At 40.4% G+C, this 22,894-nt stretch overlaps 2 protein-coding genes across 6 annotated transcripts in view; both read right to left on the bottom strand.

Annotated features, from left to right (window-relative positions):
- The window catches only part of PPM1F (protein phosphatase, Mg2+/Mn2+ dependent 1F), a 28,280-nt gene extending 21,401 nt beyond the window's left edge, over positions 1 to 6,879 (bottom strand). For both annotated transcript variants that reach the window (XM_074887094.1, XM_074887095.1), the window contains exon 1: positions 6,607 to 6,879. In XM_074887094.1, the coding sequence (XP_074743195.1) occupies positions 6,607 to 6,782 (176 nt within the window). In that variant the 5' untranslated portion in view covers positions 6,783 to 6,879. The remainder of the gene's footprint in view (positions 1 to 6,606) is intronic.
- A 3,792-nt stretch (positions 6,880 to 10,671) lies between these two features.
- TOP3B (DNA topoisomerase III beta) overlaps positions 10,672 to 22,894 on the bottom strand; it is a 90,225-nt gene continuing 78,002 nt past the window's right edge. For 2 of the 4 annotated variants that reach the window (XM_074887090.1, XM_074887089.1), the window contains exons 5-18: positions 22,623 to 22,697; positions 21,492 to 21,688; positions 20,886 to 21,042; positions 19,682 to 19,795; positions 18,667 to 18,757; positions 18,196 to 18,350; positions 17,858 to 17,963; positions 16,480 to 16,626; positions 15,585 to 15,758; positions 14,649 to 14,777; positions 14,257 to 14,406; positions 13,711 to 13,811; positions 13,271 to 13,472; positions 11,916 to 12,435 (exon numbers count right to left, since the gene is read on the bottom strand). In XM_074887090.1, the coding sequence (XP_074743191.1) occupies positions 11,954 to 12,435; positions 13,271 to 13,472; positions 13,711 to 13,811; positions 14,257 to 14,406; positions 14,649 to 14,777; positions 15,585 to 15,758; positions 16,480 to 16,626; positions 17,858 to 17,963; positions 18,196 to 18,350; positions 18,667 to 18,757; positions 19,682 to 19,795; positions 20,886 to 21,042; positions 21,492 to 21,688; positions 22,623 to 22,697 (2,280 nt within the window). In that variant the 3' untranslated portion in view covers positions 11,916 to 11,953. Of the gene's footprint in view, positions 10,972 to 11,915; positions 12,436 to 13,270; positions 13,473 to 13,710; positions 13,812 to 14,256; positions 14,407 to 14,648; positions 14,778 to 15,584; positions 15,759 to 16,479; positions 16,627 to 17,857; positions 17,964 to 18,195; positions 18,351 to 18,666; positions 18,758 to 19,681; positions 19,796 to 20,885; positions 21,043 to 21,451; positions 21,689 to 22,622; positions 22,698 to 22,894 lie in introns of those variants that run through there. The other 2 variants (XM_074887091.1, XM_074887092.1) reach the window with 2 other exon arrangements.

The following is a 22,894-nucleotide window of genomic DNA, read 5'->3' as shown; positions in this document are numbered from 1 at the left end:
CCTCAACTATGACTACACTTTTTTCAAAGGCTTGAAAACAGATGACAGACTTTCTGTTGTGCTCTATGCCCACAGCTTACAGCAGCTTTGAGAAAGCAGAGTAGTGCAGCAGATGGCAGACTCCGAACAGCTGCTTGTCAGCACTTTGAACAGAGAGAAGCAAGCTCTGTGTAACCTGGTGGAGAATGGTACAAAGCCTCACCAGGACATACCAAACACCCAGTGTTTACGCAAAGCCTGCTGAATTTTTATTTATGCTTTTTGGAAGGAAAATAATCCACATACCACCGCTCCAAACACACACATTCTCCCACAGTACTGTCAGGAAATCTCTGTATAAAGAGAAGCACAATACTAACTGTATTGGCTAACTCGTTGATCCCTTGTCACCTTTTTTTTTTTTAGAAAAAAGGTTGCATGATATTCTTTCTAGGTATTATTACTAAAGTCATGGCAACAAGACAGCCATGGTATTGCAGGCCAGAGCACACTGTATGATCCTCTTTCCCTTTCAGAGTGCACATATACATACATATGCATATATATATATATATATGCATATGTTGGGGAATGAAGAGGTGCAATATCTGCTAGCAAAAGCTTCTAACATAACTAGCTGCAGCTGACTTATATGGAAGGAAAGATATATTTGTGCACTTATTTGCTACCCAGGCTCTGTAACACCAGAAGATCACATCGAGCACAGCTTTGTCAGTGAAGCGAAGTTTGTCACTGTGAACTCGGGTGTGTGTTTCTAGCACGTTACAGCTATATCAGCAAAGCGTTTTTAGTGCAGATCTGCAAATGCTAGCAGTTCTCTAGCAAGTGAAAGATCCTCTCATACTGCTAGAATAATAGCAGGTCACAAGTTTCCTCATCAACAGAAGCTGCTTGTATTCAGTATTTTTTCCCCAATCTGCTACTTTTATTTCCCTCCACCCTTTTTATTCTTATAATCAACTACAGAATGTTTCCACTCAAGTGGCTCTAAGCATTGGCTTTTATTACAGCAGCACCCAGAGTTCCCAGGGTGCTGGTGACCAGAAAAGTACAAATGTGTATCTGTGAAGGAGAGAACATCTGACATCCTACGATGCGTAGGAAGTTGTTTCTTGTGGTAATGACATCAAGTTTTTACAGTAGATGAACAGGATGGAAGCAAAACAAATATATCAACAATGCCACACACAGAATTTCAGTCTTTTATGTTTCCATCTTTCCATGAAGCAGTTTTTCCCAGATTTTCTTCTGAAACTACCAGAAGCAGTAGCTTTAGAATCCAGAATCCATCTGTTCAGGCCCTTCACTTATCATCGAACAGTGCAATGGAGAGTCACCTGCCACTCCCATTTCATTCTCAGCAGTAAGAAAAAACACACAGCACAACAGGAGAGGCCTAATTTCACAAAAGACACTTTTCAATTGAGCCCCAAACCTGTTGTTTCAAAACTGAGTATTTCTTATCTTGATGCCCCATTCAAACAGCAACAGAAAGGGTGTTTCACACAGATTAGGAGAGAAAAATACGCAAATTCTAGGGAAAGACAATTGCAGTTTTCCAAGCAGAACCAAAGAAACTGATTTAAACACCAGCAAGCCAGCCCTAAAAGTTTCCCCATTATTACAGATTTGATCTTTTTTTCGGCATTTCATCAAGTTTTTATTCTTGTATTGCAGCTGTCCCCACACATACACTTTCTTTTTAAAGGCAAAGTGATTCTTTCCCAAAATTACTGTTGAGAGTATCTTGTAACAGGGAAAACTCCCTGGGAGTTTTAAATTAAGAAATGTATTCTGGTAAACCATTTACTGATCACAAAAGTAACAGTTTGTTCAGCTTCTATATAGTTGGAGGCAGGTCAGCACTGTCAAAAACTTTATTATCCAGACACATACACAGTGTGAGCTGCAACATCATCCCACCATCAGCTTCAGAAGCAGCAGTGGACAAACCACACACAATAGAAAACAAGGTAGTTTTGACCACCACCCAAAATTACCAGAGCCAGTTTGTTAACCATTTGCTAAACTAACTAGTAAACAGCAGAAGTGCCACATTCCTCTTGTGCATTAACTTTATCAAGGCTTCCAATTCTAACATTATTAATCATAAACCAGTGAGAACACTGGTGTTCCCAATAGCCTGTTGCTGCTATTCCCATGCTTGCTTTCGCTGCCAAGCACAACTGGTCCCGTGAAAACTACAAAGTTTGTTTGCTTGCAATCACATGTGAAATTCACTTTCCTGTCTGAAGTGAATGGATCACTGATACTGTAAATATGTTCCTAGCAATGAGAAGTATTAGTGCATTACAATAATGTACACTAAATGGTACAAACTAAAATAAGGAAGTTTTAGAGGATTTATTAAAAAGCAGAGGTCACAGTAGACAGGGTATTACTCTTCACAGAGAAAGAGACTAAAGGGAGTTTTATGAAGAGATTGGGTAAACCAGAGGTAGGGTAAATTTTTTTCCCCCCCTCTCCATGCTTACATCCCATAAAAGAAACATCAAAATATCAGAATTGCTGAATTAACTATTCTAAAAAGCAGGGAAATACTGAAAATAAGATGCTAGGGCCACACCTTGGGTGTAAGCATTACAGTGTAAAACACAAAGACACAAAACAGGATGCTGAGGCAACCGAGAGATGAAACACAGCGGATCGTTTGGGAGGAGGCAGAACAGGAAGCCAAAGTTATTGTAGTAAAGTCTCCTCAAACGGGAAGGCTGCAGGAATTTCACATTGTTCTTTGGCTATGTCACAGGATGGTCATACAAGTTTCAGGTCTTATCAAGGGGAAAGAGATATTTCTGTATTTGGGGGTCTGATTTCATCTCATGTTCTGTTTCAGTACAAGGTAGTAAAATTTCAGGTTAATTTCTAAAGTTTTGGAAGTAACTAATGGACCCTTCAGTCACACTGACCCATTTCCACAGACTGTTGGAGCACATAGCTCTTACCCAAAAGTGTATGTTAATTAACATTCTGTGAAACAAGATTACTTAAATCTGCCCCAGTTCGTCAGATTTTTATGTATGTATTTAGCTCCATACAAGGCAGGCAGTTCCACTGATTGAAATTAATTATTCAAAGTAGAAACATCTGCAAAGCACCGGATTAACGATTTAAGCCCAAGTCCTGCCAGGAAGCAAGTGTGGTTGGTTGGCTGCTTTAGCTAGTGTTTGGCTGTTACCTGCATTTGCAGAAGATTGTTAAAATAATTCATTTTAGATTAATCAAGACATTCAAGGAGGTTAGCCTGAGATACCCAACTGCTTCCATGTAAGAGATGTGTGTAGCCTTAGAGAAGCAGTAACATTCAGAATCTCCTTGTTGGACCTAACAAATGTTATGTCTTACCCCACTCTCTTCTCAACAGCAATCCTGATTGGTGGTGGAGGAAAAATTCTTGTCCTTGCAAAGACACAAAGGTTTCTGCCTCCAAGCAACTGGAAGGACAAGCTAAACATCACCATATGTTGTCTCATGAGCCAAGGATATTGTTGGACCTTTACTGGCTTGGGCCCCTTAAGGCATGACCCACACATCTGTGTGGGTGTGAATGAAGTATCTGACAATGCAGAAATAAGAAGCAGAACTGCAGAACTGTGTGCCGAACTCAATTCCCAGTAACACTTTGATCTACAGATCTTCATCATTACTAATCACCATGTAAAATACATTCTGTAACGCTGGAGTGTTAGAGAAGTCTCAAACTGAGGAAATACACAGCAAGCATCAATGCCAGAAGTCAGAAAGGTACATCCAGTAACGTCTTCATAGTGTTAAACCTGGTTATACCAATACTGTAATAAGATCTGAATGTGCCTATTTTCCACTGAGCTGCCATCTGTGTGTCAGGGATGCTACCGTGACAGCCTGCAACAGCAGATCACTGGATCTAAGCTACAGTGACCTCTCGCGAACTTGCTTCCTAATCGGGCATCACTTCTGCATCTTCAACAGCTTTTACACAAACGTTTACATGTCTTGTAAGTGTCATCCCTCCCCTTCTTCCTTTTCTTAAAACCTTTAGTATCCTTCTTTCTCCTATTTCCTTACATTCCCTGATCTATTTTATCAAGGATTTGAGGGTTTCAGATCAACTGAAAAAACTGCATTTTGAGTTGATCCACAGTAGCAAACATGGGACAGAAAGCATAATGTTTGGCAACTTCTCACACAATCAGAGACTTTAGTTTTGGTCCTTAATTACATGGATTACGAGAAGAGGGCCTGCACTTTCAAAATACTAGAGTTCTGTCTTGGTCTTGGGCTCTACCAGTCTTTTCCTCCACATGCAAGAACTTATGCTACCCAACAGGAAACTACAGCCTTTTTGCAACTGCAAAATGAGGTTTTTCTTCATCATAGGAGTCCAAAACTGAGCTGTAAATCTGCTGGGTTCCCTACATTTGACCTTTCAGGTATGCTACACTACACCCAACCACAAAGCTTCACAGAGGGCTGCCTCACTGTTTTGCCTGCAGGCAGACATAAAAATTCATAAAAACACTTTCCTTACGTATTTCTGTTTTTCAGGTACTTTTTGTGAAAAGAAGCATAAGTAAGTAGATTGCTGCACTTTTATTCTGCTTTACTTTCTTTAGCGATCCTTCCCTGCTTTTATTTTGTTTTGTTGCCAGCTCGGGACTTAAGAACTGGCTGTCTAATCAGAACTGGCTGCAGGGCAGGTATGTGAAAAATGCAGCTTCTGACAGGGCAGGCTCCTTTCTGTGTAAACACCAGAAGTGACAGGTGAAATGAAAGCATTGCAAACGCAGCACTTTTTCTGCTTCCACTTGTTAACATGTCCACTAGAGAACAGCTATGTTACTCAGACATACTGTTTTAAAAATCACTGAAGTTTGAAGAACCTATCCCACATCTCTACAGCTTCATACGTTCCTCTCTAAAACAGTTTTAGAAAACATTAGCCTGGCCCACGTGGCAGAGGGTAGCCATTTGATAAGTATTTGTTCAAGACTGTCATTACTTTGTTCTTTAAAGCGCTCATCCAGAACCACTCTTGCTCTACAGAGTTCAAAGATTCAGTGCACATGATGAATTTGCAATCACCTTTAGGAATGCAACAGCTGTGTTTTGTTCAAGAACAATTTAGTCAAAGCACAACTAAGGAATGCAATGATCATCTGGGTCTTTTTCAACTACAGCCTAAAAAACTAATTTTTTTGTATGTATTTCTCATTTTTAGGTTTAACTGAATGATGTTGTGTCCAGGAGCATCTCGGTAATACAACGCATAGAAGTAACTTGATTTTTTTTAAGGCAATTTAAGTACATAAAAACCACCTATACACTTTTGACAAGAACAAAATCTGTATTTATTCAGTATTCATAAACTCATCAGATAGTAGCTAGAGAGACAAGTAACTCAAACCTGGTTTTTTATCTCTTTATCAAATTCCTCTAGTAACCAGGTAACATTCAGCAGATGCCTTAACAGAATCAGTCTCCCTTAACTCCCTGTCTTCACTAGTCATCCCCAGTACTGCAGCAAAGTCAGCTCTCCACTTTGATTCTTTTAGACCATCCACCATCCCTGTTCCTGACTCTTAACAAACACAGTGATGAAGCAGACCGTGGTAAGAACTTTGTAAAACCTAGAACATGCAAGCCCTACTGCTGGAGTGCTTCAAGAAGCAGACACAAAAGAGAGAAGAGCATCAGGAGACAAGAGGTTAGAGCAAGATAACTTGTTCTTGGTGAAGCACTAACTTGCCAGAAGAAGTAAGTCCCATCCAAATTCTTAGCAGTGTTAAAGTCTAAACTAATAAGGACAAAGGTTGTAAAATTTCTCTCCTGAAATCAGGAGATGACAGAAACATCACTGAAAGAAGAGCTGTGTTTTCCAGTGGTGGTGTGACTACATTCTTGAAGTTTTGAGAAAACATCAACTTGAGAAACCCACACAAGCACATTCTATTCACCAGGACAACTCAAGAGGGCTGGGAAGAGTGACAAAGGAGCTGAATACTTTTCTAGCTGGCTTGCTTCTGACGCCTGACAGCCCTGCAAGGCAGGTTGCAGCTCACTGACTCCCTCCCTCCCTCTCCAGACTTTCAAGTAGATCCACACAGGTGCCCCTAGGGACTTGAATTCAGACTATTGGCACTTTACCACAAGAATCGCCCTATCATGCTAATTGCAGGATTGTAATTTAATCTCTCATGCACCAAGAGTGGGAGAGAAATATTTTTGAGAGCACACAAACATTACTACAAAGGCACAGATCTCGGCAGGAGGCCTGTGACAGAAGCACGCTATTAAAAGCCCATCTTTCAGAATATTCCGAAAACATTAAGAAGAGAGGGAAAGAAAAAAAAAGCTAAAATTCTCTAGGAGACATTGAGCGGGTCTCCCCCGGCGCAGCCCGCGCTAGGCAGCAGCCGGCACCGTAAGGCCCCGCGGGCCCGGCCGCGGCGGGTAAGTCTCCTCAGGAGGCGGCGCCTCGCGCCGCCGGCACCTGCCCCGGCCCCGCTCCCCCCAGCTGCCCCGCTCCCCCCGGCTGTCAGCGCGGCACCACCCCTGAGGGGAGGCCGGCGACAGCCCCCCTGCCCGCCCCCGCCGGGCTCTCACCTGCCGCCCAGGAGGCTCCTCGCCCGCTCGGCCAGCGCGCCCGGCACCTCGGCCTTGCTCAGGGCGCCGCTCCCCGCCGAGCTCCACGGCAGCGGCTCCCCCGGGCCCAGCGGAGACGGAAAGTCCCTCAGGAAAGAGCTCAGGGGAGCCCCGGCCGCCTCCACCTCCAGCGCCATGGCGGCGCCGCGCTGAGGCGCGCTGCCCGGCCGCCGCCTCGCCTCGCCGGGAGCGGGCCGGGCGCCGGCGGGGACGGGCGGCCTGGGGGCAGGCCGGGGAGGGGAAGGCGAGGGGAAGAGGGCGCGGTGACGGCTCCTTTAAGCAGAGCGCAGGGGCGGGGCCAGGCGTCGGGGGCGGGGCCAGAAACAATGTCTGGAATGCGGGGGCGGGGCGGCCACGTGGCCGGACGGGGCGGGGCGGGAGGGAGGTGGCGGGCCGGGGCGGGGCCCGCTCCCCGGCGCGAGGCGCATGGCCCCGCCCCCGGCCCCGCCCCGCCGCCCGGGAAGGGGGGGGGGGAGTGTCGGCGGACACGTGACACCTCCCCCCCAGCTCTGCCGGGGCGCAGCCCCCACCCCGCCGGCCTGAAACGCTAATTGACTCCGCATCACATTATTATATAAAAGAATTACACGCCCTGACGGGTCACACACAGCGGTATGCGCAGCGGGGAAGGGAGCACAGCCTAGAAATTCTCCCAAACTTACCGAGACAATCCCCCCCTCCCCCTTGTTACTCACAATCCCTTTTTGTTTCCATTCCCACGGAAATGCCCATCAAAAAAGGCTTCAGAAGACCTGATTTTGTAGCCTTGCCAGGTTTTTTTTGCTGTGCACAATTCATTCAAAGCTAACACCTGTGCTAGCTTTTAAAACCTTATCACAGGCAAAAATAGAAGATGCCATCACTTTTTGAAGATGATAGCAAGTTGACCTGTTTGTCTCAAACTAGTTGTAGTTAACTATGTCCACCAATCAACTATAACCTTTTCTTGCTCATTTAAGAGCACCTCTGGCTTAGAAAAGGGAGTGGCAGTAAACTAGATGGAACAATCTTTGTCCCAAACTGGAATCTCCCAAGAAAAGAGTGAATGAAAATCCTGAATCCTAGACTCACAAAATAATACAGTACCAAAACCCCCAGTGAGGTTAGTAGGACACAGGCATCTAGAATACTTGCACTGACCTTGCTCCTAGATTTTTGGGGTATTCACAGCATATCAACTAAAACCCCCTTCCTTCTTGCCTTACAGAGCTGTGCTGTGTAGCAGTGTAACTTTGCTGAAGCGTGGTACCAAAGCACAATGTCATTCATTTAGCTCATCCAACCAAGAAACAGCAGAAGTCTTTCCCAAAAACAGGACTCTAGTTTATTACTTTGACTACCGGCTTTCCGATTTTTAATACCGTAAAACATGGGCCTTTCATTTAGGAAGTATTAAACAGTTTTATCAAGACATTAACCTGAATGTTCAAGTTTGGGGAAAAAAAAACCAAAACAGACCTCAAAACTCTTTCATGCCCCAAAGACAACATCTTTAATGCTATTTGTATTCCCAGTCTTCTCAACATTCAAACATCTAGACATGAACAGGTGACATGCACAGCTAGAAATACCTTTTTACTTCAGGTATTACGAGAGCAATAAGGATTCTGTCCTTACATTATAACATCTTCCAGCGGTAACTGGATAAAATAGAACATTTTTAGAGAAGGAAGGAATAAAATATCAGATGCTGCAAAGCCAGGACAGAGAACACATTGCCCAGAAGCACTAGTACATGTTCAGTGAAATAATATTGCTGCAACCATTTGCAGTACCTTGATTTCTTGTTTCCGTGTTCTCAGACATCTCTATTGCAGAGCGTTAGCTCATGTTCCGTTCCCATTCTAGCGAAAAAGCTAGCAAACACAATATACTTCACACTTTTTTAAATCGCAAGAGATCTCTGAAAAGAGAGAGGAAGCACAGTTAATGCTTTCAAAACTTGCTTATTTTTTTATACTGAGATACTTCAGAGGACCCCATAAAAATAAGTTGTGAAAGAAGGTCACTATTACACTGATCTAAGCAGGCTTTTAATTCAGTGGTTGGATGCTCAGTTTTGTGAAGGATCCGAGTGCTCTAAACTCCTGCTGAACCTAACACAAGTTTAGGATTCATGACAGATTGAAGCATCAGGCACAAAGTTAACTGTGTTCAGCAACAGAGTCTGCTGAAGTCTTTAGATTTCTAAGCCACTAAAGTTAAGATTTTTATCCCACCTCTTCCCTTTGTATTCCCTTGCTAAACTATAGCAGCCTGTATCCTGCAACATCCCTGCTATGATCACTCCCTACTGGCAGTTCCAGGAACAAAGCTTGTTTTAAAATAGTTGAATGATTTTGGAAAGAGCAACCCTAGACACAGAATGAAGTCACCCCTTCAGTAGGCCCTAAAATGGCAACTGATCACTTCCAGACAGATGCTTTTTGTCTGTACTATATTCTTTTCCTGCTCCTATCGGAGATACAATCCTTTTTTTTCCCTCCACACAAAAATAATTATCAGATTTAAAAATATATATTTTGATACTCCTCTTAATCATGAGCACTGCACTATCAGTCTTTTGGCACCAACTTTCCAGTGAGACTGTTACTTCCATCTCCCCAGGCTGACAAAGGCAAGCTTCCTGGGGCACACTAGGGCCATCTCAGCAGGGACAAGTGTGCAGCCATATCAAGTAGATCAATTCATTTTTATTCTTTCATTAGCTATGGGAGCCAAATCAATCTCCTCTCTTGAGTGAATGATGCTATTTCAAAGGTAACTTCCTAAATAATAAAAGCTTTCCCCTGAGCTTTTCCCATGGAATATAAACTGAAAGTAGAAGAGATTTATTTCACAAGCCGTAATTCCTTTATTTTTTACATTAAGAACTGTAGACATGAGACACGCAGCGCTCACCTTAGTGTTAGACAGATGTTTCCAGGGACTTCATCATTTTAAGACATTTCTTGCTGTCTTGTACCTTTCAAAGCAATCCCAGGAACATACTTCTAAGTTTTAAGTAGCAACTGAGAGCACTTATCACCTCTGCATTCTTTCCACTCCACTCTGGAGAGAGCTGCCACCACCAGCCTGCGTGCCAGGCCACAGCACCGAGAGCCCACTGTGGCACCTCCTGCACCATGCAGCCTTCTCCCAGGCCGTGGCCACCCTGCGCTGCCCAGCTGCAGAGGGAGAACAAGCTTCCATGGCTGCTAGTACAGCACAAAACCAATGCCTTCGTTCCTCAGGATATAGGCACCAACAGTTCTAAATGACTGTTGGCAGTTACCCTAATGCTAGGGATATGGTGTAGTTGGGAACTGTCATTGTTAGGTTAACGGTTGGACTAGGTGATCTTCAAGGTCCTTTCCAACCTAGATGATTCTGTGTGATTGTGTAATGTATCTGTATCCGAAAGAACTTTGCCATTTGTGGTAGTTACAAGGGAGCCACTGAGATCTGCCAAAACACATAAATGGCTCATTCTAAGTACTTGAGAGAAAGTTCCCAGCACTTTATTTCCACTGGGACTACAGCAATGAGATTTTACAAGTGAAAATTTGTCTGCAAATGGCCAAAATAAAAGGCATGCTCAGAGAAAGAAGCAAGTGTTCTCACACAGCTCAAAAGCCATAAAGAATGACTAATGACAGGTTTCCCACACTTCCAGGGCCACCCTCTCTAAGTATCACAGAAATCCCAGCCAAAAGCCAGTGCTATACACAGCAGCAGAAGCTAGCTGAGTACACAGGTATTTTCAGAGGAGTATCCTAGTGTACCAAAGCCAGCTACAGAGGTAAGAGAGGACTTGAACAACTGAATCAATACAAGCACCCTGAAAGCTATTATAGTTTATGCTAAGATCTATGGCTCTGAGACACAACAGCAAGATGAACTTTAAAACATGAAAAGAATCTACTTACTCCAGGTTAAGGCACATGCAAAGACAGTTTGTTTTCACCAGAGAGAACTCTTAATATTTAGGAGAAAAACAAACAAACAAGAACTATGGAAAGAAACTTCTACCTATCGCTGGGTCTGTTAAGCAATACTATTAAAACACAGTTCATGTTTGAGCTGTAACTGTATAAACATTTGATCAGAGGAACAGGCTTAGGGCTGTGGTGTTTTGTCTATGTTCTTGTTCAGTAAATGCACACACTGTGCCAATTAAAACAGCAGAGTTGTACATTACCTTTTGTGGGGACTTGTCTTTCCTTTTTTTGCCAGTGAATCACGTGTCAAGTTGCTCTCTGCATATTCTGTGTTCAAATGCAGCAGCCTTTGCACCACGTAAAACTGCGATGGCATCCTCCCATCCAAACACAACTAGCGCTGAAACTGTTTTGGGGGTATAGATGATACAAACTGTACTTGATTGGATGATCAGACATGATCAGCTATGTGCACATGGAAGGAAAGGAGAGGGTATTATATATTTGTACAATTAGATTTTGTAATGTGGCACCCAGCAGTTATACACAGCTCCATATAAAAATACGAGGACACCCTCCTTTTGACAACTAACCAACACTGAAATGATGATTTGGAGTGCAGACACTACAAACAGTATTTGATCAGGTATGATCAGCTATGCGAACACAGAGGAAAAGAAGAGCATGGGTACTCTATCTGACTTCCAGTGGCAAGAGGAGGTCTTAATTTAACTGGGGCCCGTTGACCAAAAGATACTAACTTGGCTGCACAGACCGTAAGTTGGAAATCACCGCTCAAGGCAGATATTCCCCTTCATATTTATAATTTCCATTTTGTATGTCTCTTATGCAGAAGAGTGACAGATTTGAAGTAGTGGTCTTGCTATTGCAGATTTAATTTGAAAATCTGACAGCTACTAATCATTTATTATTTTTGAAGATTCTCATTTATTATTTTTGAAGATTCAAAGTCAGATGAAGCAAGTCTCATTCCACACCTAAAGACTACAGCAACATAACAGTGATTTTAATTGTCTCTTATATTCCTGGCACTTGTACTGCTGACAAAGGCCCCAGAAACAGCAGAAGAGGGAGATTTCATTTCCTTCTATCAGCCACAGGTAACAGTCTAGGTAGACTTCCTGAGACTCCCTACTGTTTGTGAGCTCTACTTAAACCAATGAATTCCAATTAAAAGCTTAAAGGCTTACTCAGTTACTAACTGATCATTCAGAAGAATCTGTTTTGTGATTAAACCAAGGCGTACAACAGTCTAAGGTGTTTAACTTTTCTAAGAACATGAAAGCAGTGAAGATCAAAAATATTTAAAAATGAACTTAAAGGAAAACAAACTTTTATAAGAAGTTTATTTTTCTTTTGTGTGGCCATTATACAAAGTAAGCAGCCAGAGCTGCCATTTTGTCCTTGGGTTTCTTTGGATTGAGTCTTCCTCCAGGCCTCCGGCCTTTACCTCTTCCTCGACCTTGCCTTTTTCCTTGTCCCCCACGGTGCATGGGGTGCCTCATGGCTGCATGTTTCAGCTCCACCAGATCTTGAAACACAGGATCACAGAATATGCAGCCTGAATGCTGGGTCTCATCACCAGGTAGAGGAGATTTGGCTTTGTTAAAATCTACGTCCACAAGGGCTGCATCACACAAGTCGCAGGTCTCCGGCGACACTCGGACTTTGTGGGCATTCTCAAAGAAATGCACAATCACATTGCATTTGTTGCAGGCCATCTTCCACTTAGGACCCGATGTCGAGTCTAGCACCAGAACCCCATTCTCACATTCAACACACTGCCCAATTCCAAGCATGCTAAGAGAATGCTGGCACGTGGGGTGGGTGCATTCATTACAGCCCATTCCTGGTGGAAGAAGAGTAAAACCATACCACAAGGAACCCTTTATATCACTCCCCACACTACCCAGTTTGGAGGAAGCAAGACACAGAAGTCAAAAGACAGCTTAGTATATTATAGGTTTTCTAAATCACTAAAGAACGGAACCACTCCCCAGATGGCAACTTGCCTTTTCACAGATTCAGAATAATCCCTTGTTCAAAAATTTTCTATAATGGCTTTCAGAATTGCCAGATACTGCCAGTGTACAGTACAGGCAGTCTGGACACATTAGTGATGAAAACTACATGTTTTCAATTAAATGTATGGCTCCTAACTAACTGATATTTTATACTTGCACTATACACTGTTAGTACAAGACACTTTTAAATAAATGATGGTAATAAAAAGATGCCAAAAGACTCCTGACAGTCAGAACTTCAAAGCACTACTTTAAGTAAGTTTTGGTCTGACAGTTGCCAAACTAACTGCAACTTTTACCCCTTCTTATATCATTCAACAGCTTTTGACACATCATCAGTATCAAAACACTCTCAAGACCTGGTCTTAATCTATAGTCCTGTCTGTACCAAGCGTACTCCAATTTGCAAGGTGCCAGAATCTCAGTGTCTTTCACTGCATATTGAGTGTTACAAAGGTCACCCACTATGCATGCAGGTAAATTAATTTCTTCTTTTATAAAGAAAAAGTATTCAGAAATGAGTTAACTAGTAACTTTTGGTTGGTGAGTTTGACAGGAATTTTAGGTAGCACTTTATACTAAGCAACACCAACTAAAAACTAGTAAAGAGCACACTGTATGCGAGCGAGGTTGATCCCTGCATGTTTACATAATTCCTACCTTTTTTCATGTCCCTGAAGGGAGGATGGTTGTAACAGTATGGACAGAGTGGGTAGCTCTTTCCTCTGGATCCAGATGACCACAGCACCAGCTCAAAATCATCTAGGGGGCAACGCAACTCTTTGTAGAGTTTTATGGTACCATTCTGTGGGAGACTGTAGGTGTCATCACAGTGAGAGCAGTGCAGACGACTTGGTTTGGCCTGGAAATAAAATATAAATCTCTTGAACAACTGCAGCATCAATAGAGTTCAAAACCTGTAGTAAATCCAACTGGGGTTGCTCTCTGGTTTGTTCCCCATGGAAAAACTCCACTAGGCCTTTTTTAGAAACGCACTCTTGACAACCACATTTAAATCCGAATTCAGTAACGGAAAAGGGGTTTCTACTCAATGCACCCCAGCAAGTGAAATTTAAATTCCAAGCATGAAGTGAACTTACCTGAATATACTTCATGAAACGATGACATTTGCCACAGCGGGAAAGAGGTTTACCTGTGGCAGCTAAGGGTGAAAAAGACACTTCCATCAGTTCATCCATACCTGTGAAAGAGATAATCACATTTATGTTAGAATTCTAGTTCTTAAGAGGAAACCTTGCACAAAATCATCTATAAGACCTGCAAAGAAGGGAGAATGAAAATATTTTATTCACAATGCTCTTCATTGTTTATGAAGACTTTTTAAATACACAGCGCTTTGCACTGAGCGTGCGCAAACACACAAGGTTAAGTACTTCAGCTAGTCTAAAGTTTTTGAAAGCTCACCACTACACAGTCACAAAATAAATTTGAAGTAGAGCTTTGGAGCCACGATTCAGTCCATTTCCTTTTGGAGAGCAACTTAATCTGTCTGGAAACTTCCAGTCCTGGCACAATTTTTCAGTAATCCTAAACCTCTGAAAGGAACCTAATACATAAATATTTTCTACTAGCACCTTTGCAACAATTAAGTAATTGTATGGCACTTCAAACATAAAAAGTTTTACCTGCAATAGAATCCACAAAATAGTGAAATTTCCTTTTGAAAATGTCAAGGGTGTGCTCCAGGACCTGATGATAATTCGCTTTACCCAGGGCTATTAAGTTGAGTTGCTTCTCTACAGCACTGCGGATCGTAGGAAGAACCAATTCTGCATCTTAACAGAAAACCAGAGACAGAAGGAATGAAAGATCAAAAATGGGGGTAGAAAACTGTCCATACATAAACTAACATCAAAATAAAAAAACAAGTTTTAATTATTATAGACTTTGGAATTAATAATACTTCCCTGGATGCATCATTTGAGACAGCAATGCTACTTATACAGAGACAACAACCCCTGACATACTGAATGGAAAAGAAGGTAAGAAGATGGAAAGGGAAGAGCATTTAACTGACCTATTTTGTAATAACCATGAACCAGAACAATGCCAAGGTTTGTAGGCTTTAGTCTCCGACCGCTCTCCACTGTGACATAGTTTCGCTGGCAGATGTTGTTAATGTGGACTGGAATACTTGCATCAGTTCCTGCCACACAAAGGAAAACAATATATCCATTCTGAACAAAACAAAGTTTTCATTGCATTACTCACTTCTGACTTCTCTGGTTTTATGTCAAACTGTAGGGCTCCCGAGACTGCTTAAAATTCAGATACCTTTTTACTGTTACACAACTTTCAGTGGCTAACTTGTCTCTCTAGTAACTCTTACGTTCCTTTGTGGTTCTGAGAAGTCTGAAACATATGTTTTAACATTAATCCTCTTGTCTCTTCCAAGGAATTACTATTGGGAAGACACCTATTCTCACAATCACTTATTCTGGAAAAACACAGTGCAGTAAGAAACTGTGTTTGTTTTGACCGGACAAATTTATGAAAAATGCATCAAAGGAAACAAGTCAGATTTAAAAAGAAAAGTAGAATTGTGGTAAATTGCATAATAATATACAGAAGGACTACTGGAGTCAGCAAAGCTGAAGCAAGCTGTAAAGACAAGAAATCATTCCTAAGAATGGGGAGGTGCATTCTTCCACACAACATCAGCTCTTTCTGACAGAGACGTGACAAGGATGTGTTATAAAAGGATAGTGCTTTGGCCAGAAACGAGGCATAAGGATAAGAAAGGGAAAGAAATGTGGGGGAATAGACAATCTACCATCTGCTAAGAGGAGCTACAGGCATTGTGGTTTGAAGGGAAAAAGAGATAATTACTGTACCTATCCAAATGAATACTGAAAGGTCATTACTGACAGAGAAAGTTCAAAGGAGCCATTCAGACTCTTTGCACTCTTGGTGGACATATTACATGATAATTTTAAGTTTAGCAAATTCCTACCAATGCCATGCTTTTCCATCAGAGTGATAAGCTCTGCTTCTGTCAGGTAATCAGGAGGACTGGTTTGCTTTTCCAGCAATTTTATTTCACCAATTGGAAAAAGATCTCCTTTCTCACAATGGGGAAGGCTCTCTTCTAATGGGATGCTGTGCCACGGCATAATTTCTGTGAACCCTGAAGGTAAAGAAATAAGCAAACAAAAATAATGAGAGCTTATCTTCACAGCTTTCAAAAGACCAAGGTATAGGTTTCTAATTTTAACATGGGCTGCATTATACAGATCAAAGTTAAGAGGTTGTCTGCCGTATCGTGCAGAAAATATCTGAGGCTAGGAATACTGAAGAAATACGGTATCACAAGACTATCTCTCACTATACTGCATCAGATCTATTTTGTGTGTGACTTGAGTCAGGTTGATGTATGTAAAAATCTAAACACTCTCCCTAAATGAAAGCACAGTGCCAGAATGGATGGGAAGAATTTCTTAAAAAGGAAATACAAATAGTAAGTCATATTAATGTAATAAGAACTACTGGGCCAGCTTATCATAAAAAGCTCAGTGGTGGTGCTACATTCTTTTTACAGAGGCCCAAGAAAAAAGTCTGTCCTTGTGTAATATATCGCCCAAAAAGAATTTGCAGTCTGTAAAAAGAGTGGTCTTCACAGTGGCAAACGTAGCGTTAAATCTTTGAGACTACTACATGAAAAATAAGGGGGTTTTTATTGTAACTGAAGTATGGAAATGAAGACAAAGATTTGGTTTCTAGTCTTGATAGCTCAAAAAACGTCTTCAAAATTGTACCCCAAAGCTTCACTTTGATATCCATTCAATGCATTAATGGGAAAAAGAACCATAAAATCTGTTGCTAACTACTTGCTCCCTGATTAGTCTTACCTGGTGAAGTTACGACTTTTCCAATACAGGTGAAACGTTCTGGGCCAATACTGAAGGAAATGGTGGTTTGTAGGTACTTGCAATCAGCGCTGACAGTGGCAATGAAATGCCTAGTTATATACTCATACAGTCGCCATCCATCTCCACCTGAGAATAAACAACATCTTACCCACAAAACTCAAGTCCTGCAGCTCTATGTAAAATCTGCGTTAAAAGGTACCAGATTTCCACAGGTATCACAGGAAATACTCGTATCTAAAAAAAACCAGAATTCAAAAGTCCATCCAGTTTCCCCTTCAAAATTTCCTGCCTATATAATCGTCATGTCACAGAAACATGAGCAGCGTGCAGATGCTCTTGGAGGACTGTCAATTTAGACAGCCCATCTCCCAGTTTTGCAATGTGTTTGAACAAGAGGGTAAAGTAGAAAAGACTTTTCTGTTTTGCTTAGAAAAACTAAAAAAACAGACAGGAACAAAAATAAAATGATCTACTGCTTAGTGCCACTGGAGACAACACCCTAATCTAAATCCTAAAATGGGATTCTAGTGGCAACTGCCACACTGGGCAGCTTGAAGTCCTGCAAGAGATCTCTCTAAAATAGTATTTATTAACACTAATATAGGTTAATTTCAAAAGCAAAGTTTACTTATTCACAATCTACAGAGAAGAAATGGAATAGTCGAAAGGTTATACTGCTATGAACAGCTTCTAATTCTTAATCCTGTGCTTCGCATATTTCATCTTGCTGTGTAGATAAAGAAAAAAAAATCTTACATGTCCATTCAGTACCCTGTACAGTTACTCAAAATTTTAAAGCATTTATTTTTCTATCAGAGATTATTTCACCAATTCATGAAAATCAGAAGTTATCAGTTATCTAGCAATCTTAGCTATTCCTAATAAACAATACATTCACTACACTTTCTTATAAACTTAAAATCTATTTTTGAGGGATCAGTGTACAGAAAGCCAAATGTTACATTTAAATACAAAACTCACAAACCATAGAGACTAAATTAAAATGCAGTTGAAGTTTGACTTACAAGCGCAAAAATACAGCAAAATTCCAAATACTTGGAAGCTACTATTCTGGGGTAAATCTCTCCTAGAGAAAAGTAGGCATTGAGTTGTTACGTTGGCTATTCCTTTTCCTTTGCAGTACTGTGGTCCCTGGGATCAATTACTGACGAGCAGACCAGCTCTGAACTCCACTGTCACCAGTAGTTTAAGTCAGGATAGTCTGTTCTCTCTTCACTTCCTGCCATTCAAATTATTATGTTTTTTGTTGAAACTCCGGGATTTTCAAACTGGCTCCTATACCTTAAGGAACTAATTTCCTCACATTGTGTTCCAACGCTACTGAATTTGCCTATACCTAATTCTGCTTCTGTTGCAGCTCTCATTGGGGTGATGGGAGGATGGTCTCCTGCATCATGGCCTTTCCTTGGACGGTTAATGCCTTCTGATAGCAATGCTTTTACCTGGGTGAAGGAAGAGAGAGAAAACAGGCTGGCTGAAGTGGATAACAGGTCTCTCTTACAGGTTAAGAAACTTTCCAGATCAAATCCTTAACAATACAATTTCCATAAATAAAAGCAATTACAGATATTTATTGTTTCTGAAGACCTATAGGTTATAATATACCAAGTAAGATATTCTAAAACACAGAGTAGAGAATGATCTGTTAGTACAGGTTTTGCTTCATGTACTCACAGTTTCTGCCCAGTAAGGATTATTGGCTTGTTGTCTCAAACATCCTTTCAAGTCAAAGTTTTCAGGATAATGGGTAGTTTCAGTTCGAGGGTAGCTAATATAACCCTGAGTATAAAGACGCTCTGCTATTTGCATGGCATGTTGTGGACCCATTCCTAAGATGGGACAGGAGAAAACAAAAATCATCTACACATCACTGTGATTATGATTTGTTTGCTGCATCTGAAAGTATACCTTACTGAAGCATTTAAATAAATCATGGTTTGTCCTTTCCGTAAAACTTTTGTCACCTTGATCTTACCCAGCATTTCACTTTTGACAAGCTTTCTGAACTTGGATCCCTCCCCCAAATGATATATTACAGGGGGAGGAGGGTATCCAACTATATTTGATACTGTCTTGATTATTTCGTCTGAGAAGCCAAAATATTTTCCTTTAAAACAGTATGAAAATCTGAACTTTTACACATACCTAAAGCAGCACTGGCCACTCGTAGCATTTCTACCGTGTTCAGAGCCAGTGGTCTCTGCTTCACCTTCTCTTTTTTACTCACAGATTCTACCTAGAAAATAGCATTTTCCCAGTAAAAGTTTTGAAGTTTGGTAACTGGTAAATGTATAATTTCAATCATGCCTACAAACATGTGGCATACCTACCATTATCTATTCTTGTCATATCTGTTTTGTTTTCTTAAAACAGTAACCACCAATATATTTTTACTTTAGAAAAGTAAAGTATACTTCAGAAAAGTATCTCTGACTGAAGGTAATTTTACCAAATTCTGAAGTTGCAGTCCTAAGGTCCCTTTGTGCTACAGACTAAATGAGGCCTATAACTGGGAATGGAGCGAGGTAGCTTATTGCTATCTTTACTTCCCATTTACCTCAGCAGCACATACTTTCAGTGCTACAAGGATTTAGTGCTTATTCCAAGTAATGGTCCTAACTCTAAGGATCCAGATTTTTAAAAGCTTCATGCAGTCTTTGAACCTTGATGGCTATAAGCACTTAAATCCAAACATAGTGTCAAACAAGTATTGAACAGAGCAGAATTAGAAGTTAATTGGCTATAAAGACTGTACCATACACATGATTAAAAATTTAACTGCAGGAATATTGCCACATAAGTAATTAAATTCTGATTTATACAATGTCTCATGGGAAATAAGAGGTCTGCTTGGAGAGATCTGAACAGTATTTCTTAGCAGGTTTAGTAATGAAGACTTCCTATCATGAGTGATGATCACTTCCAAAGTCAATATTAAGGGGCTTCTGCTGAGATGACCACACTAGCATAATATAACTACAATAAAAAAATCTCTTGCCTTTTATTTTCATTTACATAAAATTGAATGGAGTAAAAAAACAAGATACAGATATTCTACACTCAACAAAACCAAAAAAAAAAATATGCAGCAAATGAAATATTAAATGGTATTTCCTTTATATGAAATATGGCTCTACTGACACTTAGTAAACATTCTTACCTTTGCTTCTTTTGCCATCTTTGTTATATTCAGGAACATTTGAGCAATTTCACGATCAAACACCCTCACTCTATCCCAATCCAAAGTGAGAGAACTTTCTTTTTCAGGGTTCACCTATTGGACAAAAAAAAGACATATTAATTCCCACCAACTCTATTACCAGAAGTGTGAGAATGAACATTTCCAACGACAATCCAGCAAGCAAATCCTAATAATACCTGTACTAGGACACAAGTGCTTCAAACATGCAGTCATACTCTTTTTCACAGGGGCTTTTGAGAAGGATGGAGCACTTTGAGTTCTGGGGTCAGGGGAATGACTGGAATTATTCCCACAGTTAACTGAAATACTATTCTTGGTTTTAGTGCTGGGAACAGTAAAGGCTGAAATGGACAGAAATTCAAAGTTTACCATTTTGATTTAGCAAAATCAATCATTTGTATTAATGCCTAGGTCATGTTTTAAGTCCCATGTACAAAAATAAATATGAAGTAAACAATATGAGAGAGTACAAAACTCTCTGAAAACAGGCACCAAACATTTCCTAGCATGACACACGAGACGCATCAGAGAAGAGATGACAGTAGACACCAGATTTCATCTTTTTGTAATTTTAAAATCTAAAAATGGCAACTTTTTACCATCTATCCCTTATTTGTTTAAAAAAGTCCCTGTGATCACAAGCAGTAAAACCATGCTAGTCTGCTCTCAGAGCTTGGACAGCAGCAAGGCTATAAAACTGCTATAAGCTGCCAAAGTACTCAGAGGACTCAATTGCCAATTAACACAATGAGCATTTTATTTGCTTTAAAATTCCAGTACTCAGCAATGCCAATGTTTGTTGGCAGCCTAATTAATTCCTGGATTCAAATTAACAACACAGTCAGTCCAAGGACCCCAGGGAACAAAAGAAAACCATTTTAAGTAGTCTTTTTGGCTGAGTCTAAGCTTAGATGGTTAGCACTGAAGAATTCTTATAAGCAGCAGACAATAACCACTTTAATACAAAACTGACATCCTGGAATCTGTTCTCGAGAGAGTGGTGACACACATGTGAACTGAACAAGAACACATGAGTAAGCTGTAGGCATTGTGAATTCTTGTCAGCAGCTACAAATTTATGAATTAACAAAATAAAAATATAAATGCATTCTTTGGCAAAAATATATGTTCCTCATCTACAAACCAGTATTGTAAAACTTACTTTAGCTTGCAACACCCAGTAAGTCTCAGGCTTAAATGACTGGATTTTGTCATGCCTTTCAACACAGAATCCAAGTGTTGGGGTCTGACACGGCCCAAAGGAGATGAGGGAGCTGTCTAAATTCCCGTATTTCCCCTGAAAATATTTAGTCTGAAACCTAGGAGAGGGGAGAAAAAAAAGAAACCAGGAACAAATACATTAATATCCTCATTCCCATGAAAAGTAGAAGTTTTCACTAACTTATACACACAAATATGAGTAATATATTAAATCATACAGGCATTAAGAAAAAAGCATTCTGAAAAATACTATCTCTTACAGCTAATTAAGTCATAGTTACTTTGCCTCACTGAATCCTGTTTACTTCCAAAGAAACGTGGGAGAACATCTTAAAATCAGATCATACCATAGTTGCTGATAGTACTTTACCTAGTTAACCTCAGTTAAAGACATAACACAATTTTTTCTTTCTTTTTATTTGTCTGTGGATAAAATCATTCATTGTGGTGCTGAGCAGAATCAGCCACTAGAGTTCTAAGACATATTTTGTGGACAGAGCAGTATACCTGAACCTTCCATAAAACTGTCTGTAATCTATGCTGTCACCTTGTAAATGCACAGCCAATTCTAAGATCCAGCTCCTGGCGGGCATCCACTGAAAGAGCTTCATTGCGATTGGGTTCTCCCAAGTGATTCATGGCATTGCAGATGTCTGTGTCAGTAATAGAACTAAATTTAGCTCTATAAATCGTCCTTTCGGTACTACGAGGTTTGTTCATAACAGGAAGAACAGCATCAAGAACCTAGTGAAGATCAGAAGCATATTTTAAGAGTATTTGAAAGGTAAGGGCTTAAGTCAGTTTTTCTCTCTAAAGAAAAAAACCCCAGCCTCCAGAAGATATTTGCTGATATGTAACCACTTTCTTAATTCAGTAAGATGTCATGCCAATAAACTAAGTGATAAGCAAAAGCAGTATTTGTCATCCACTCAGAAGCGTGTTAGGAATTAGCAAAACTGAAGGATTTATTCATTAAACAGCAACTGCTGGCAGTGAAGTACTATTCTTAGCTAAGTGCAAAGACATTCACCAGTGCAGCTGCAGCACCTTTTGATGAATATGTATCAGTTTCTATCTGGGTTTATTCTGTGTATTGCCAGGGCCCAGTTATGATACAGTGGTATTTAAAGAACTTAAAACAATTACTTGATAAAATGTACTTCTTTAAGCAAAAGCAAAAAAATACTCTTCATGTAGACTTCTGGGAATAGGATGTTAAAAAAATATCTTTGCACACCAAAGTTTTAGTTCTATACCTTTTATGTGCAGAGTCCACATTCCTGTGGTAAGCCTACACTTAAAAGTGGCCTCTATGCTCAAAAGAGTCTAATTGCTTAATGAACAGAAGATAATAGAGATCAAGTTTTATAAGGACAACAAAATAACTACTCCAGCTGTGAAGTACAGACCAATTCTCAAAGCACTGGAATGTTCAAACATTTAAGAGACTTTATTGTTCGTCTCAGATGAGCAACAGCTATGACATTAATTTATACTCCTTAACTGACATGTTAAGAGTTCAAAAGCACACGCGTTTTTTCACCAAGGCCCTCCATGTTTTTAAAACTTTCTTCAACTTAGTTTGAATTTTAGTGTATACCCATAAAACAATACAGATAGTATTGTATGTCACAGACAAATATTTTGATATTGTAAGTTTTAAAAATTGAAATCTTACTTCAAAACAGATGTTTTCTCCTTCCTTATCACAATCCAACCACAAGACAATACAATCACAGCCTCTTCCCTCCACCTGTGAGAAAAATTAGAACAGGTCTTCAGCAACTCAGAAAAAGACCTACGTCCTCAATAACTGCACACTTTTTGTTTCTATTTTACAGTACTAGAGGTAATTTATTTGGTGCAAAAATGACTGGAAGAATACAGAAGTGACAAGAAGTCTGCAGGTACTTAAACAGTGGTCAGAGAGAGAAGCAAGCTGTGCTTCAC

The sequence above is a fragment of the Strix uralensis genome, chromosome 17, assembly GCF_047716275.1.
Source record: "Strix uralensis isolate ZFMK-TIS-50842 chromosome 17, bStrUra1, whole genome shotgun sequence".
Taxonomy (NCBI): domain Eukaryota; kingdom Metazoa; phylum Chordata; class Aves; order Strigiformes; family Strigidae; genus Strix; species Strix uralensis.
Note: the sequence above shows the minus strand (reverse complement) of the source record. Positions and strands in the feature narration are given on the sequence as shown.